General features: G+C 54.6%; 4 protein-coding genes across 4 annotated transcripts; 1 reads left to right on the top strand and 3 right to left on the bottom strand.

Moving 5' to 3' along the window:
* Positions 1 to 555: 555 nt before the first annotated feature.
* Positions 556 to 1,847, bottom strand: N0V96_000424 (uncharacterized protein; the record flags this gene model as incomplete). The annotated part of the gene is made up of 2 exons (XM_065755941.1): positions 556 to 1,180; positions 1,291 to 1,847. 2 exons carry the CDS (start codon positions 1,845 to 1,847, stop codon positions 556 to 558), a joined length of 1,182 nt encoding a protein of 393 aa, XP_065615181.1.
* A 3,748-nt stretch (positions 1,848 to 5,595) lies between these two features.
* Positions 5,596 to 6,639, bottom strand: N0V96_000425 (uncharacterized protein; the record flags this gene model as incomplete). Its single annotated transcript, XM_053193480.2, has 1 exon — positions 5,596 to 6,639. One exon carries the CDS (start codon positions 6,637 to 6,639, stop codon positions 5,596 to 5,598), a length of 1,044 nt encoding a protein of 347 aa, XP_053049197.2.
* A 1,301-nt stretch (positions 6,640 to 7,940) lies between these two features.
* On the bottom strand, positions 7,941 to 8,831 carry ADK2 (Adenylate kinase 2; the record flags this gene model as incomplete). Its single annotated transcript, XM_053193479.2, has 2 exons — positions 7,941 to 8,593; positions 8,675 to 8,831. 2 exons carry the CDS (start codon positions 8,829 to 8,831, stop codon positions 7,941 to 7,943), a joined length of 810 nt encoding a protein of 269 aa, XP_053049196.2.
* A 2,371-nt stretch (positions 8,832 to 11,202) lies between these two features.
* Positions 11,203 to 12,945, top strand: YLH47 (LETM1 domain-containing protein ylh47; the record flags this gene model as incomplete). Its single annotated transcript, XM_053193478.2, has 2 exons — positions 11,203 to 11,263; positions 11,372 to 12,945. 2 exons carry the CDS (start codon positions 11,203 to 11,205, stop codon positions 12,943 to 12,945), a joined length of 1,635 nt encoding a protein of 544 aa, XP_053049195.2.
* Positions 12,946 to 13,756: the final 811 nt, after the last annotated feature.

Here is a 13,756-nt window from a genome sequence, read left to right on the forward strand (position 1 = left end):
CATTTCTTGTGCTGGCAGCTTCATCTATAGTCTGCGCCTGATGCCTCTCGCGTATATTTGCGGCACTCCAGACACATTCGTCCAACTTGTTGGACACTACTAATGAGCTTATCCAGCTATGTCTCATTTGTGGACAGAGAGGCCTTCTCCTCGAACTGCCACTGATCTGGAATCAGGGGCTCGCCGTGCCTTCCGGACGCCTCCCATCTCGTAGACCAAAATATCGCAGACTCGGGAGCTCCCTCGTCATATGCGCCTCCAAATTCGTTCCAAATTCGCTCGAATGTATCCAACACAACGCTTCGCCAATGTCATCGCTGTATCTTATCAAACAACACCTCCCTCAAAGACTAAGATCACACCAGGACCAAGAGTCAGACCAAGAGAACATGGCGTTAACTCCGGATTAACGGTTCCAGGTGCTGAGGAGGGTCGATAAATACTCCAAATCGCTTCGACCAAAAACACATAATCCCCTCGTTTCATTACACGGGATTGAAGTATTGACATGAAAATCGCTCCAATAATCGGCCCGGAATCGGTTTCGCTATTGGATCAACCGGTCGTGGCCGTCGCGGCCGCAGTCGTAGTCGTAGTCGCGTTGGCGCCAATGACATCGTCAATATTCCCGCCAAACGTCCGAATCTGCTCCACGCTCGTCAGGCTGGCCCACTCGCCCGAAAGTACGGCGCTATCGACATCGAATCCGCCAGACGCGGTGGTCTGGTTGATCCCTGTGGCGTTCTGTAAGTGACAGAACTGCGCCGTACCCTTGACGAGTGCGACGCCAACGCAGATGCCGCCGCCGTCAAGGAACACGTCGTCGCCGACGGCGTCGCTGTAGCCCTGATTATACTGAGCGCAGAGCGTCATGCAGGTGAGCATGTCCGGGACGGTCATGACGAGGATGTCGCGGAGGTACGGGTTGATCCCCTGGCGCATCGGGTAGTATGTGTTGCAGAGGACGTCAAAGGACATGACCTCGTCGTTGTTGAAGCGGATGGGTGAGCCGGAGGCGTCGTAGGGGGTTACCGTCGTGTTCACGCCTGCAGTAGCTAGCGGGCAGTACGGGTTGATCGGGGCGGGCGAAGGGACGCCGAGCTGTTGGATTACGGCTTTTGGTTCGTTTTCGTCGTCGGAGGGGCTGGATTTCGCAAAAAGGAGGACGCTTTCCGTCAGCCTTCGAGGCTGTCATGACGAAGACGGGGGAGGAGGAGAGACAAAGAGTTGACAGGAGGAATGGGTGGAAAGGTAAGGTAGGTAGATAGTAAGCTCGTTCGTCAGACGTACCGGTTAGCCAAACCCAACGCCAGACCCACGGCGATGGCGACGCCGACGATAATGACTCCCAGTGCGACTGCGGCCCAGAAGCGTAGCACGGTCAGGCCCAAGATTGTCTTTCTCGGGTGCTGCTGTGATCCCCTCCCGCCGATACCCTCAAACCTCTGCCTCCATGCCGCCAAGGTGCCGCTCTGTTGCCGTTCGGGGTCGGTTGGCGCCAGAGCCGGCGCAGGGACGCGGTGGTGGTGGTGGCTTTGTCCCCGTACGGGCACCGGCGCCGGAGTGACAACGGGCGCCTCGGAGCTGATTCTCGACTCTGGGTAGGGCGGCGAGGCGTCGGGTATGTCGTCCCCTCGGAGGTGGGCGCCCGGCGGGTAGGATGTGAAGGACTCGATCTGCTGTATTCTGGGGGAGGAATCTATGGGCGATTGAGCCTCATGGCTTGGTAGCGGTGTTGATGGTTGGTGTTGCGGCTGAGACGGTACGGAATTCGGGTCGACGGTCACGGTCCCGGGTTGACGCCGTTCGTGGATCGGGATGATGAACTTGTGCTTCTCCTCCTCCATCTTGACATTGCAGGCCCGCCGCGCGGCGGGCGGCGGGGATTCGTTTTGAAAGATTGGGGGAATAACACAAAATTCGTCCTTTGATACCGCCCGTTCCTGGTTTCTTCTAGATGTATTTCGTGTGTCCGTGGTGTTTCTTCCCGTCCGACCAAAAGAAGCACCTCACAGCTGCTGGCGCATGCAGGGGCCCGCGTGTAGGATTCGAGGTACGTCCTGTCTCTGCAGGTCCTCGAAGCCCTTCTGTCGTCTTCCTAGGCGAAGTTGGGGACGGGAAAAAAGGTAGGGTATAGGAGCTACGGTAGGGCAGAGAGACGGTCGTTTCTCGATCGGCGGTCCCTCACCTTGGTGTATCCGTCGCCTGTATCCGTAGGTAGGCAGAAACGAAATTGAAAAAGGATAAGCCCGGAATGAGGTAGATGAGGCAGCGGGAAAATGGGAAAACCCAGAATTGGAAAACCGCCCGTCAGGCAAAGATACGTGGGGGGCCAAGGAATTGAGGACCGGTAGTCTTCGCAGGCGTAAAAGTGGCAGCCGGGTTCCCTGGGGGCAATGAATCCGTAAGAAAAAGGGGATGTAACGTGGAGTCTGGAGATGGTGTGCTGTTGTTGGTCGTCCTCGCCCAGTCTCTTTTCCCAGGGTCGTGGAGTCTTGAAGAAAGGTCGTCCTTGCCAAGTTCCCAAAGCTTGCTCTTGGATATAAACGCTCCAATGAAGAAGGTTCTTTCCTGCTTTTTTGAATGTGCTTTTTTGGACTGAGGAAAGTCCCAAAGAGCGGGCACTGGCAGCTCAGCTCTTGCGATGGGGACGTGGAGGGGATAATATGGAAGGAGTTGGTTAAAAAGCCGGGATGAAGGCCTCGGGCGTTCCCCGGACAGGGCGGTGGGCAGCGGGCGCTTGTCCTCGAGTCTCACGCCTCTTCCTATGGAGTACAACTCTCCCACTTTCTCAGATACTCAGACTTATTAGTGTTTGGAGCATGGTACAGTACGAATGGAATGCTACGTCCAGAACGCTACTCTCAAGCCGAGCCTGGGGGAACCGGAGCCCAACACACTGACACTGACTGACAGACAGCGTGTTTCCGCAGTGCTGCAGCAAAAAGCTGTTTTTAAGATGTGGCTGTAGCCGATACAGTAGTGGACCCAACGACATGGGTGACCATGGAACGGGGAAAAGGTCGGACTGAAAGGCTTCCCATGGACCATGACGGCAAAAAGATCCAGAATTAATAACCCTTGGGGAAAACTCGACCTACGTCGTATTCCCGCAGCAAGCTTCGCTGCTTCACGGCTGCTCCTCGGACTATTGGAAAGACAGTCAAGACACACACACAGAAATTGGAAACTTGTCGCTGCTCTGCAAAGAGGTCTGCAAAGAGGAGCAGAAGCGATATGCAAAGCAGAGAGTGAGAGCAGAGAGCAGAGAGGAGAGTGGAAGAAGAAAGAGCAGCAGCAGCAGCAGCAGCAACAGCAACAACAATGATGCCTAGACTTGCAGACCATTGCTTGGCAAAGAGCCAAAGGCTGACGCCCAGCCCTCCTTCGAGTCCTTCCTTTGGGAATCCTTCTTTCGGCATTTGGAACCGATGGAACGACGATTACGCTGCCACACTGCGAGTCTGGCTTCGCTACGAGCCTGCAAGTCTCTCCTCCTGCAGGGGGTTGCGATAGCGATGACCCCCGTTGGGTGAAATCGATCATCCTCCCGCCTTGTGTGAAAAGGGGAGTTCGTCCGGGCTCCCACTCGGGGGAAATGTGGAGGACTTGTCTCCAAAAAGTCTCCACGCACCTCTTTTCGGTCCGCTGACGGCTCACACGCCCTCGCAGCGACGCAAGACGCTTGTTGAGGGGTTGGGGGGCTGCACTTGCTTCTCTGGGTTTTGTTTGGGCACCTTTGAATCTGAATCAAATGAAAGCTGAAGGGAACGACAAACCAATCGCCAGTCGAGTCCGTCTCAGTGGTCGAGAGAGAAGTTCTGCTCGATGTTTCTGCGCCCGCAAAGAACCCCCTTCGTCTTCATGCTATGATTGCTATCTAGGGCTGACGACGTGGTATCCGGCAGACGCTGATCGATTCCATTAGGGCATGAGATGCGAAATGAGACAGACACACAGCTTGTTCGACGGGAAAGCCAAAGACGAATAGTCAATGCCCAAACACAAAGCGCCAAGAAGGACCCGACGAAAAATTGTCGAAAAAACAAGAGGTAGGGAAAAGCGGAAGAAAACGCCAAAAAGAAAAGGTCAACAAGACTTAACATCGGCCAAAGCCCGGAGCAGCCGACCCCTCGGGATGCAAACTGGAAAGTGGTCTGTCATCTCGGGGTCATTGTGGACTTGGTCCTCTTGACGTCGTGGATAGGGCCGAGTCGACCGACCTCCCGACGGTCGACCTGCTTTTTTTTCTCCACGGGGCAGACGGGGCGGAGGAGGAGAAAGCGGATTGTCCCGCCACGAGGTCGCAAGAGCCTTTTTTCTTTTCCTTTTTTCTTTCGTTTAGTTTCCCCTCTACCCCGGTTGCGACTCCCGGGGGTAAGAAGATGCTGTTGTGGATTCTGGGATGATTGTGGCTGGTGACCTCTCGCCATCTTCTCGCGAAATGATTTCCGAAGATACGACGGTCACGTGCGGGCGGAAAGCTGCCAAGATGGGACGGTGCGTCTACGACCATCCAACGAAAACTGGATTGAGCTTTCGATGAGGTTAAGTTGACGACATTTATTGTGATTCATGCCTTTATTCAATTCGCCTTGTTACTTGATGTTGGTGGATAGACCAGCAGACGCTCTTTGCGGATGGATTTGCTGCGCGGGGCCAAGGGGATTATTTATCACTGCATCCATACTTAAGAGCAAGAGAGTATTCCGCTTGGTGCTCAATTCATGGTTGCCTTATATCTAGATCTTGCTGGTTTTCTATCGTAGCGTTTGTGTTCCTGGAGGCGCGCTTTCTACAGCATTTGGTTTCTACCTAAGGCTCCGTTCAACTTTCGAAACTCAAAGGGTGCCACTAAGGACGCAATTGAATGGCAAAATAGGTAACCGCTCAACGAATAAGCGTACCTTTCCTTGAAAGCACTACCAATAATATCCCCTTACTTAGAATCTCAAGGCATATGTTATGGGAAGCAAACTCCCTTACGCAGATAATAATAAGAAAAAATAAAAATAATAAGTCGTGATATGGATACATAGGAGCAGGGCTAGGAATAGAGTCAGGGGGTGACTTGTTGGCGGCAGTTCACTTTATCACACACTTGTGTCTTGAACTTTCAAAATAATCGAATCAACCGGTCTCTGTTAGAAACATATGGTCAGATGCCTTCAGATGTTGACAGACCAACTCGAAAAAGGTTGAGGATTGCAATGACTTCTGGTGATGAGCTGTTCCTACATCCCTTCTTTTCTCCATCACGGATGTTACTTGTAGGCAAGGCTTGGTTCTTGTATCTCGTTCACCTCACCTCAAGAAGACCGAGAACATATTTCCAATCACGACCGCAACTTTAATTTCTATCCAAGATATAATCGGGGATGGGAAGGTTTATAGCTAAAAAAGAAAAAAAAGAGACCATGAGACGTCCGTAACATCCTGAAGATGAATAGACTTTGCGTCCCTTACCCAACAAGAGACTGCTCACCAAATTGGTCAATGTGATTCCAGAACCTTTCACTTAGAAGCCATCACCATCTAGATAACATTCTTACCAATCGCCGCCTTCCTCCCGCGGCAAACCGACCATCTCCAAACTCAAAGCCCACAACCTCTCCTCTTCACCCTATCCCAAGCCCACGAGGCATACCCTCGCCCGCCCACCCCAAATTCTCCCCGTCTCCCCTTCACCTCGCAATCCTCTAGATAAAACGGCCCAAACCCTTCAAACTCCTTCCCCAGCGCAGCCAACACCACCGTAGCAGCCCCTTGCGCAGGACTCTTCACCGTCCTCCACGCCGCCTCATTCCCCCTTAACGCCTCCATCTGTTCCCTCACCCCGACCTGCAACCCCGTCATCGCCGTGCCCGGGTGTACGCTGTACGCATGGATCCTTCCTCCTCCTCTTCCTCCTTCGCCTCTTGCCCCGTACCGCCGATCCACGCCGTTGGCCATGAGAATGTTGGCCGTCTTAGACTGCCCGTAGGCTCTGTACCCCTCGTACGCGCCGGGACGGACAAAGTTGACGTCGGGCCAGTTCATGCCCTGAAGTCTGTGACCCGAGGACGTGACGTTGACGACCCGCGCCGCGGATCCGGGTGTTGATGACGAGGCCATGAGGTCTCGTAGCTCAGTAAAGAGAAGAAAGTGCGCGAGGTGGTTCACACCAAACTGCATCTCGAAGCCGTCCTTTGTTCGGCTCCCTTCGGGCCTGTACATCACTCCGGCATTGTTGATCAAGATATCCAGCCGGTCACTGCGCCTCTTGAACACCGCCGCCGCGGCCCGTACGCTGTCGAGGCTGGCGAGGTCCATTTCGAGGAGATGTACCTCTGGTGTCGCCGAAGCGAGGGAGGACTCGCCGTCCCCGTCCCTCATTTTATCTAGAGCAGCCTGGACCTTGGAGAGGTCTCGTGCCGTGCCGTAAACCGTCGCGCCGGTCGCCGCGAGGGCTTTGAGCGTCTCGATGCCCAGGCCCGAGGAGACGCCGGTGACGAGGGCGACTTTGGACGGGAGTTTGCCGACGAGGTCTTGGTCTTGTATGATTCGGAGGGCCGTTGGGCGAGCATCGTCTGGTCCGGCGAGGTTTTCGTATTTGTGTAGACTGGTGTAGCGACCGGGGGGAGCAAGCTGTTGAGGCATTGTCGGTGTTCGAGGCTAAATAATGAAACGGACCTTGTAAGTGTAGGTGAGGATAGGACCGCGTTGCTTTCTAAGGGAGATCAGTACAACCCAATACACCAACAGACTGGGCTCACGGCCAGAAAGGGTTCACCAGACCAGAGTCCATCATCATCAAGCCATTTGTTGTTATATATATATACTCATATCTTCCGTGCCAGGAGACGCTTTCGAGGAGGCTATAACAAGCAACAGACCGTAAGAGCATCCGCCTTAAGTCCGGTCACCCAGTAAGCAGCAGCAGTCACACATTCAAGAACCTACGAGGCATCGAGACAGCCTTGGCACCACTAGAAAGGCCAGTCAGACCTACCGTATTGTCTGACAGAACAAAGGCTTGACCATGCAAGGTGGTCGGTATGCCCCCGGAAACTCGCAGCTTTCCTCCGAGATTGTGGGCCCTGCATTAAGTCCGGGCCGGACATTGGGTACCACGATACGTCACGGGAATCACGGGATGGCAAGTGCCTTCTCCCCGCCGAAGAATTATGGAACCACTCGGCGCCGGATGGCGGGGAGGCGTCTCAACTGCCTCATAGTACCTTGTGAAGAATATGCGTACGAGTAGAACCAAATAGATGAGGGGGGTCCCGGGCCAAAGGGTGAACCGCATAACCAAGAGCTTGCCGGCCTGCCACGTTGACCGCGGCGTCGCAGTGGCCTAAGCAGAGGAAGTGCTTGTTTGGATGACGGCAAGGCACCCTTGCCGCCCGATGGCTATCTTACCCCGCGGCATACGTTACAGCGTCCTCTAGAATACTACCCGAGGTCTAGTCTGCCCATCATTCATGCGAGAGGTACCCTCTTTGGACCACTTTCGATTCGACCTTACTCGGAAATCCGACTTTCAGATGGTTGCAAGACTGAGAGGAAGCAGAAGCCAGGAGCCGCAACCGGCTGCTGTTTTAGTTGCTTGAATTTGAGGGGAGTCTCAAACAACTCGTCTAGACTTACCTTGCGCACAACTGTTTAGCGGGTTGGCATTACGCGCCTAGTCATCCAATTGTGTGTACATAGGAGGCAAGTGACAGTGCAGGGCGCAGTCTAGAGATGCGTGTAAGAGATGAAATATTTGTACACTGTTAAAAATACTCATAATAACTATCGACATTTCAAGCTGCACAATGTTTGCGCTGCATCCGCCCTGGGGAATTGTTCCCGTCCGTCCGACCTGCCCGTTTTTAGCCATGGGTCTTTCTGGCCAGCCCGAGGTATCTTGACCACGTATAACTCCTGTAGATATAACAAAAGATGAATTCAAATCAATGAACGAAGCGCTTCTCGAATTCGTCGAAGAGCAGGGGACTGATTTCGTCGCTGCTCATGCCCTCGACCTCCCAGAGAACGCCCTTCTTGTCGTAGTGTTCGAGAAGAGGCTCGCTGGTCTCCTGGAACTTGCGGAAACGCTCCCTGTACACCGCCTCGGTGTCATCCGGGCGCTGTGTGAGGGGCTCTCCGGTGACGTCGTCTTTGCCGGGAATCATGGGAGCATTGAAGGACGTGTTGTACACGCGTCCCGAAGGCTCATGTACCCAGCGGCCGGAGATGCGCTCCATGATGACGTTGAACGGGGTCTTGAGCGACACCACCAGGTTGATCGGAATCAACTTGTCGCAAACCGCGGCTTGGGTGGCAGTCCGTGGGAAACCATCCAGGATGAAAGAGGCGTCGGGGTCTTCGGATGCCTCGGGGGGTCCATGGCTGTCGAGAGCTCCGGTAGCCGTGACAAAGTCATCTAGCTGCTCTTCGTAGAACGAGTCGACCGTGGCGGCGGAAGATGACAAGGTCATGACCTGCGGCCTTCTGCGGCTGTTGAGAAGCCAGCCGTTCTTGTACATCTCGTTGGAGATGAGGCGCATAATCAGATCATCAGCGACGAGTCCGCCGGACTTCATGGTGTTCTCGACCTTGATACCTGCAAGAAGGGAGAGGTCAGCAGGTGCAACAGGATGTGTAGAGCAAGCGCTGGTTGGCAGCGGTAGCATGTGACACTTACCGAGGGGGGTCCGGAGCTTGACATTGTTGCGAAGCAGGTCTCCGGTGCTAATGGACTGGATCTGGGGAAACCGTTGGAGTAGTCGTTCGGACTGCGTTCCTTTTCCAACACCGGGGGCTCCGACGAGAATAACGCGGGCAGCTTTGCGGAGTCTCATAGTATACACGAATCAATGAACGGTTGGCGCAGCTATGTGGTTGAATTGGGAGTGACGAAGGGGTTGGTTCGAGATATATCCGCAGGTACTACTATGTATCGGTAGCTTCGAAATTGGCGAGAATGAGATGGCGCTGGCCCCAAATTGTGCGGGGGAAAAGGAACGAGTCGGAATCGCGAGACCCAGACGGGATCGTGTTCGGAGTGGATTCAGGAGAAAGCCATGATCTTTGCAGGACGACGGACGTTGGTAAATAGGGACAATCTAGGGAAGGGGAGGAAGAGGAAGGAAGAAGAAAAGAGAGAGGAAGCGCAAAGGTCGAGGTGGTGGTGGTGAAGGAATGCCGAGAAGGAGGGTGGAGAACAGCGAGCGGACGCAGAACCGCGGTGGTGGGATGCAGGCGAGTGCAGCGACGGGGGTGCTGGCGCGCACCTCGGACGGGGGATGCTTGGAAATCGGTCGATTTGACGGATGGGTGTTGAGGGGACCCGAGGGAGGAACGTGTGTCGACTTTGGCAGTATGTGGCCGACGGCCGGATCTCTCTCTTTCTCTCTCTCTCCTCCAAAGACCCTCTACTGGTTCTATCTGTAGAGATTAGCAGCGTGCTTGCTGGTGCCAATCTTCCTCCACCGGTGCGCCATCACTGGCTCGACTGAATTGCTGGCTTCTCGGGGTGGGTCGGGATTCGCAAGTTCACCCCCCGTCAAGTTGGCAAGTTGGTGCTGGACCCTGAGCCTTGGGCTGGTGCTTCCAAGTTTGCCTCGACTCGTCTGGTCGGCCGGTCTCAAGCTCTAAAGTCCGGGGTACGCTAAGGCAGCCAGGGCACAGTGTCTCCGAGTCTCGTCACTCTCTTCCACAGTCGCTGGCGCTGGCGCTGATGATGATGTTGAGATAAGATAGCGTGTACGTACCTACCTTACCTTGAGGAGGTCGTTGCCTGGTGCCAGCTGGCGCTGGAAAGTCAGCACTGAGGGGCACAGGGGCACCTCGAATGACGAGCTTGTGATTTCCCACCAAAAAAATGTCGAGCGGAGTCGGGAGAAAATTCACGGAGTTTAACAGATATTGTTGAGGGCGTGTTACGGTTTGCTATTAGCAATAGTACTGCCACAGCCAGCACATAGGTAACATTCCGATGCCGCACTTGGATTGCCAGTCACTCATCACCGACCTGCTCAACTGTTTGCTCAGTGTTCCGTGCCCCCAACTCTCATGATAAGAGAAAGCCACCATTTATAGCGACGGATGAGACTTAATGAGGCGATATGATGGGACAATAACCCCAGGTTTCTACGTCTACCGCAATGGCCCTCTTGCTCCGATTCTAGAAGTTATTCTATGGACGCTTCAGACGTCGAAACTGGCCGCTGCACATATAACAACAGCTGGAATAACTCGTGTCAGGTTGCTAAAAGTTGGCCACTGGGGACGGCACTGCCCGATACCGCCGATCTGTCTCCTCCGCGTTGCCAAACGGCATCATCTGAGAAGCCCACGTAAGTCGTAAGAAGTTCAAGTTCCAACAATAGGGGAATTGCCAAGGTTCAGCCCAGGCAGTTCCTCATCAACGCACTGCCCGGTAACTAGTTGCCGGTTGCTGTCTACTAACACCGACACGGGCTAAGGGAGCGATTTGCACAGCCTGAAAGCCCAGAAAGTCAAGCTTCTGGTAGCTAAGGCCAGGATGACCCACCGATCTACAGGAGACGGCCGTCGTCTTTGGCTTACCTATGTGGCGATGGTGGCAGACGAACGAATGAGCGGGTGGAAAACAACACAAACAGTGGTCGCAAGCCAGACGAGCAGCACACAAACCAGCTGTGCCAGCCCATAATTGACAAGTGGCACGGGCTCGGCCCAGCGCGCCCAGGTACGTACCTGCAGACAAAGTGAACCTGGATCCCGTCTTAGGTAGGTGGTGGTGGTACCTACATGCCTACCAAAGGTGCTAAGGTACCTACGTGCAGTGGAGTGGTGCTTGCTCAGCATCTCCATTCCCACGCAGTGCCAGCGGCCAGCCCGCCTTTCATTGTCTGCAAGCGAACCCCGAGAGAAGCAAAGGAGGCAAAACCCCGTGATCTCGCACGTGCAGTTTCTGGTGGTCTCTGGGCCCCCCCGGCCATGGGTGGTTTCGGAAGCCAGGGACAAGTCGTGGTAGCATTCCATTTGATGCGATCGATTGCCCTCCATTCCAGAATTCTTGAGTTCGTTTCGCATCATTGTACATCTTCCACTTCTCCATCATTGTCTTTAGTTGTAGTATACTGCCCACCTCCAGATAGTCGCCCATGATCGCTGCTCTTCGGTAGTCCGCTCTTTATCCACAACAACTTCATCAAACTCTCTTGTTTGCCAGTCAACCGCTGCAGAATGAGCGCCTCCGCCAGTGTCGCTCGTCGGGCGGCGATTGCCAACCCTCTCCTGGGCAACGGTAAGTCCATCCCCTGCGTATGCTTCCTGCCCGCTCACCCATCTCCATGGATCGTCCTTTTCTGCGCTGGACTGGACACGCCTGCAGTTCTTCTCTGACATCTTCCAGCGCGTGCGCTGTCTAGCCTCGGTGTTTCGTCAGCTGTGCTCGGCCGAAACGTAAGGCATCTTCCTCGACGAGTAAACGCCCTCGCCCTCCTTGTACCTGTCCGTCATCTGGGTACCGACCACCACAGCCACGGCCAGTCCTCCGGCCCGCCGCCGGGCTTCAATGTTGAAGCGGCTAAGAAGCCCCTACCCAAGGAAAGCACCCCGGCGGCCAAGAGCGACTCAAAGGCTGCTGCCGAATCCAAAGATGCGGCTGAAAGCGAAAGCAAGTCATCCAAGGACGCTGCGGCAGCAGACAAGGCTGAGTCCGACGCATCATTGTCGGAACTAGCGGCCGCGAAGGGAACCTCTGCAGATGCCGAAAAGACCGCCAAGGAGAAATTGACAGTTTGGCAAAAGGTCAAGAAGGAGGCTCACCATTACTGGGATGGAACGAAATTGCTCGCTACAGAAGTCAAGATCAGCACTCGACTTGCCTTGAAGATGGCCGCTGGCTACGAACTCAGTCGGAGAGAAAACCGCCAGTTGCAACGTACTGTCCAGGATCTCGGACGTCTTGTACCGTTCTCTGTCTTCGTCATTGTTCCTTTCGCCGAGCTTCTGCTTCCAGTGGCTCTCCGCCTGTTCCCCAACATGCTGCCAAGCACGTACGAGGGACAAAAGTCAAAAGACGCCAAGGCGACGATCCTCAGAACGACGCGCAAAGAAGTCAGTCAATTCTTGCGGTCCAGTCTTAAAGAGACTGGTCTGCCGTTGACTCCGGCAACGACTCAGAGTGAGGCATTTACCACTTTCTTCCGGAAACTTAGATCCTCTGGCGAGTCGCCCACCCGCGAGGACATCATCAAGGTCTGCAAGATCTTCAAGGATGACTTGACCCTGGACAACCTCTCCAGGCCCCAGCTGGTTTCCATGTGCAGATACATGAACCTCAACACCTTCGGTACCGACAATATGTTGCGGTACCAGGTCCGCCACCGCATGCGCCAGATCAAGCGTGACGATAGACAGATTAGCTATGAGGGTGTTGACAGCCTCAGCGTCGGTGAACTGCAGATGGCTTGCGCCAGCCGCGGTATCCGTACAGCGAGCGTCTCTCCCGCGAGAATGCGCGAGTACCTTCAGCAGTGGCTTGATCTGAGACTCAAGGACGGCGTCCCCTCCACCCTGTTGGTTCTGAGCAACGCCTACATGTACGGCCAGGTAGCTGCACACAGCCAGATCGAGGCTCTCGTCGGTGTCCTCTCGTCGATCCCCGACGAGCTGTTCCACGAGATCTCCCTCGAGGTGTCAAGTGCCGAGGGCGCCGCCACTAACAAGCAGCGTCTGGAGGTCCTCAAGGAGCAGCAAGAGCTCATCGACGAGGAGAACAGTCAGAATGAGGAGAACGCGAGCTCTGGTTTTGCCACCCCTCGCGATATTGACAACATTGACGAGAAGGAAGAAAGCCAGTCTGCGGATGCTCAGGCTGCTACGTCTACCCAGGCAAAGGAAGCAAAGGAGGCCGAGCAGGAGATGTTGATTGCCAGAGATGGAAAGGCACCGGTTGAGAAGGCGGAAAAGAGCGACAAATAAATCGCCCGCAGCTGTAGACAAGCATTATCTTTTTCTTTGTTAGACGTTTGTATGGCATAAGGCTGGGTAGCGTGTACTAAAAGAAGAGGGTTCACAACACCCCCAGGGAACATCACAGGGCACTAGAAAGATTCATCTCAGGAAGCAAATAGATTCCACTACTGTATAATGGTGGCCGTTGTATGCGTTGCTAGCAAACTTTCCCCCATAACGACTAAAAATTCTCAGACAAATCTGTCCAAAAGCCATTTAGCTCTGTAGTTCGTTTCGCTCATCCGAAAGAAGAATACGGCTGGCCTGAGCTTCCATTGTGACGCTCGACGATCCGAGGCAACCCCCTGGTCTTCTGTCGTCTGTTTCTAGGTTGCGTCTGCTTTGGCTGGCGTCGTCATAGCACTCCGGAACGGGAGGTCTGGCAGTGTTGCACGGCTGCTAGCGAGTTACCTCATCGCTTACCGCTTTCAGGGACAGGTGTGGGTACCTGCCATCTCCCCGCTATCGCGCTGCCCAACCGCATCAGGTCAGCTACACTAAGCTCGCAGCGTCACCTCTCATGGTTCAGCGACAGGCAGCTCTTGCCCATTCCCCACCACTGCCGCCGACACTTCCAGCCCATTGTCCGGCAAGCGAGACGTTCTTTCCGCCAACTCCATCCGTTGCGACGATCCAAGATCAAGCCTCCTAGATCTGATTGTTTACACACTTCGCGGTTCCAGTTCCTGTCGCTGCGTCTTCTGGCTCATCCCACGATCCTCCTTCCCAGCTTCTCCAACACTAAAAGCGACTGCTCCGGATCCCGACAACCACATAA

This window comes from Colletotrichum fioriniae, assembly GCF_027942845.1.
Source record: "Colletotrichum fioriniae strain IMI 355084 chromosome Unknown scaffold_1, whole genome shotgun sequence".
In the NCBI taxonomy this organism is placed as follows: Eukaryota; Fungi; Ascomycota; class Sordariomycetes; order Glomerellales; family Glomerellaceae; genus Colletotrichum; species Colletotrichum fioriniae.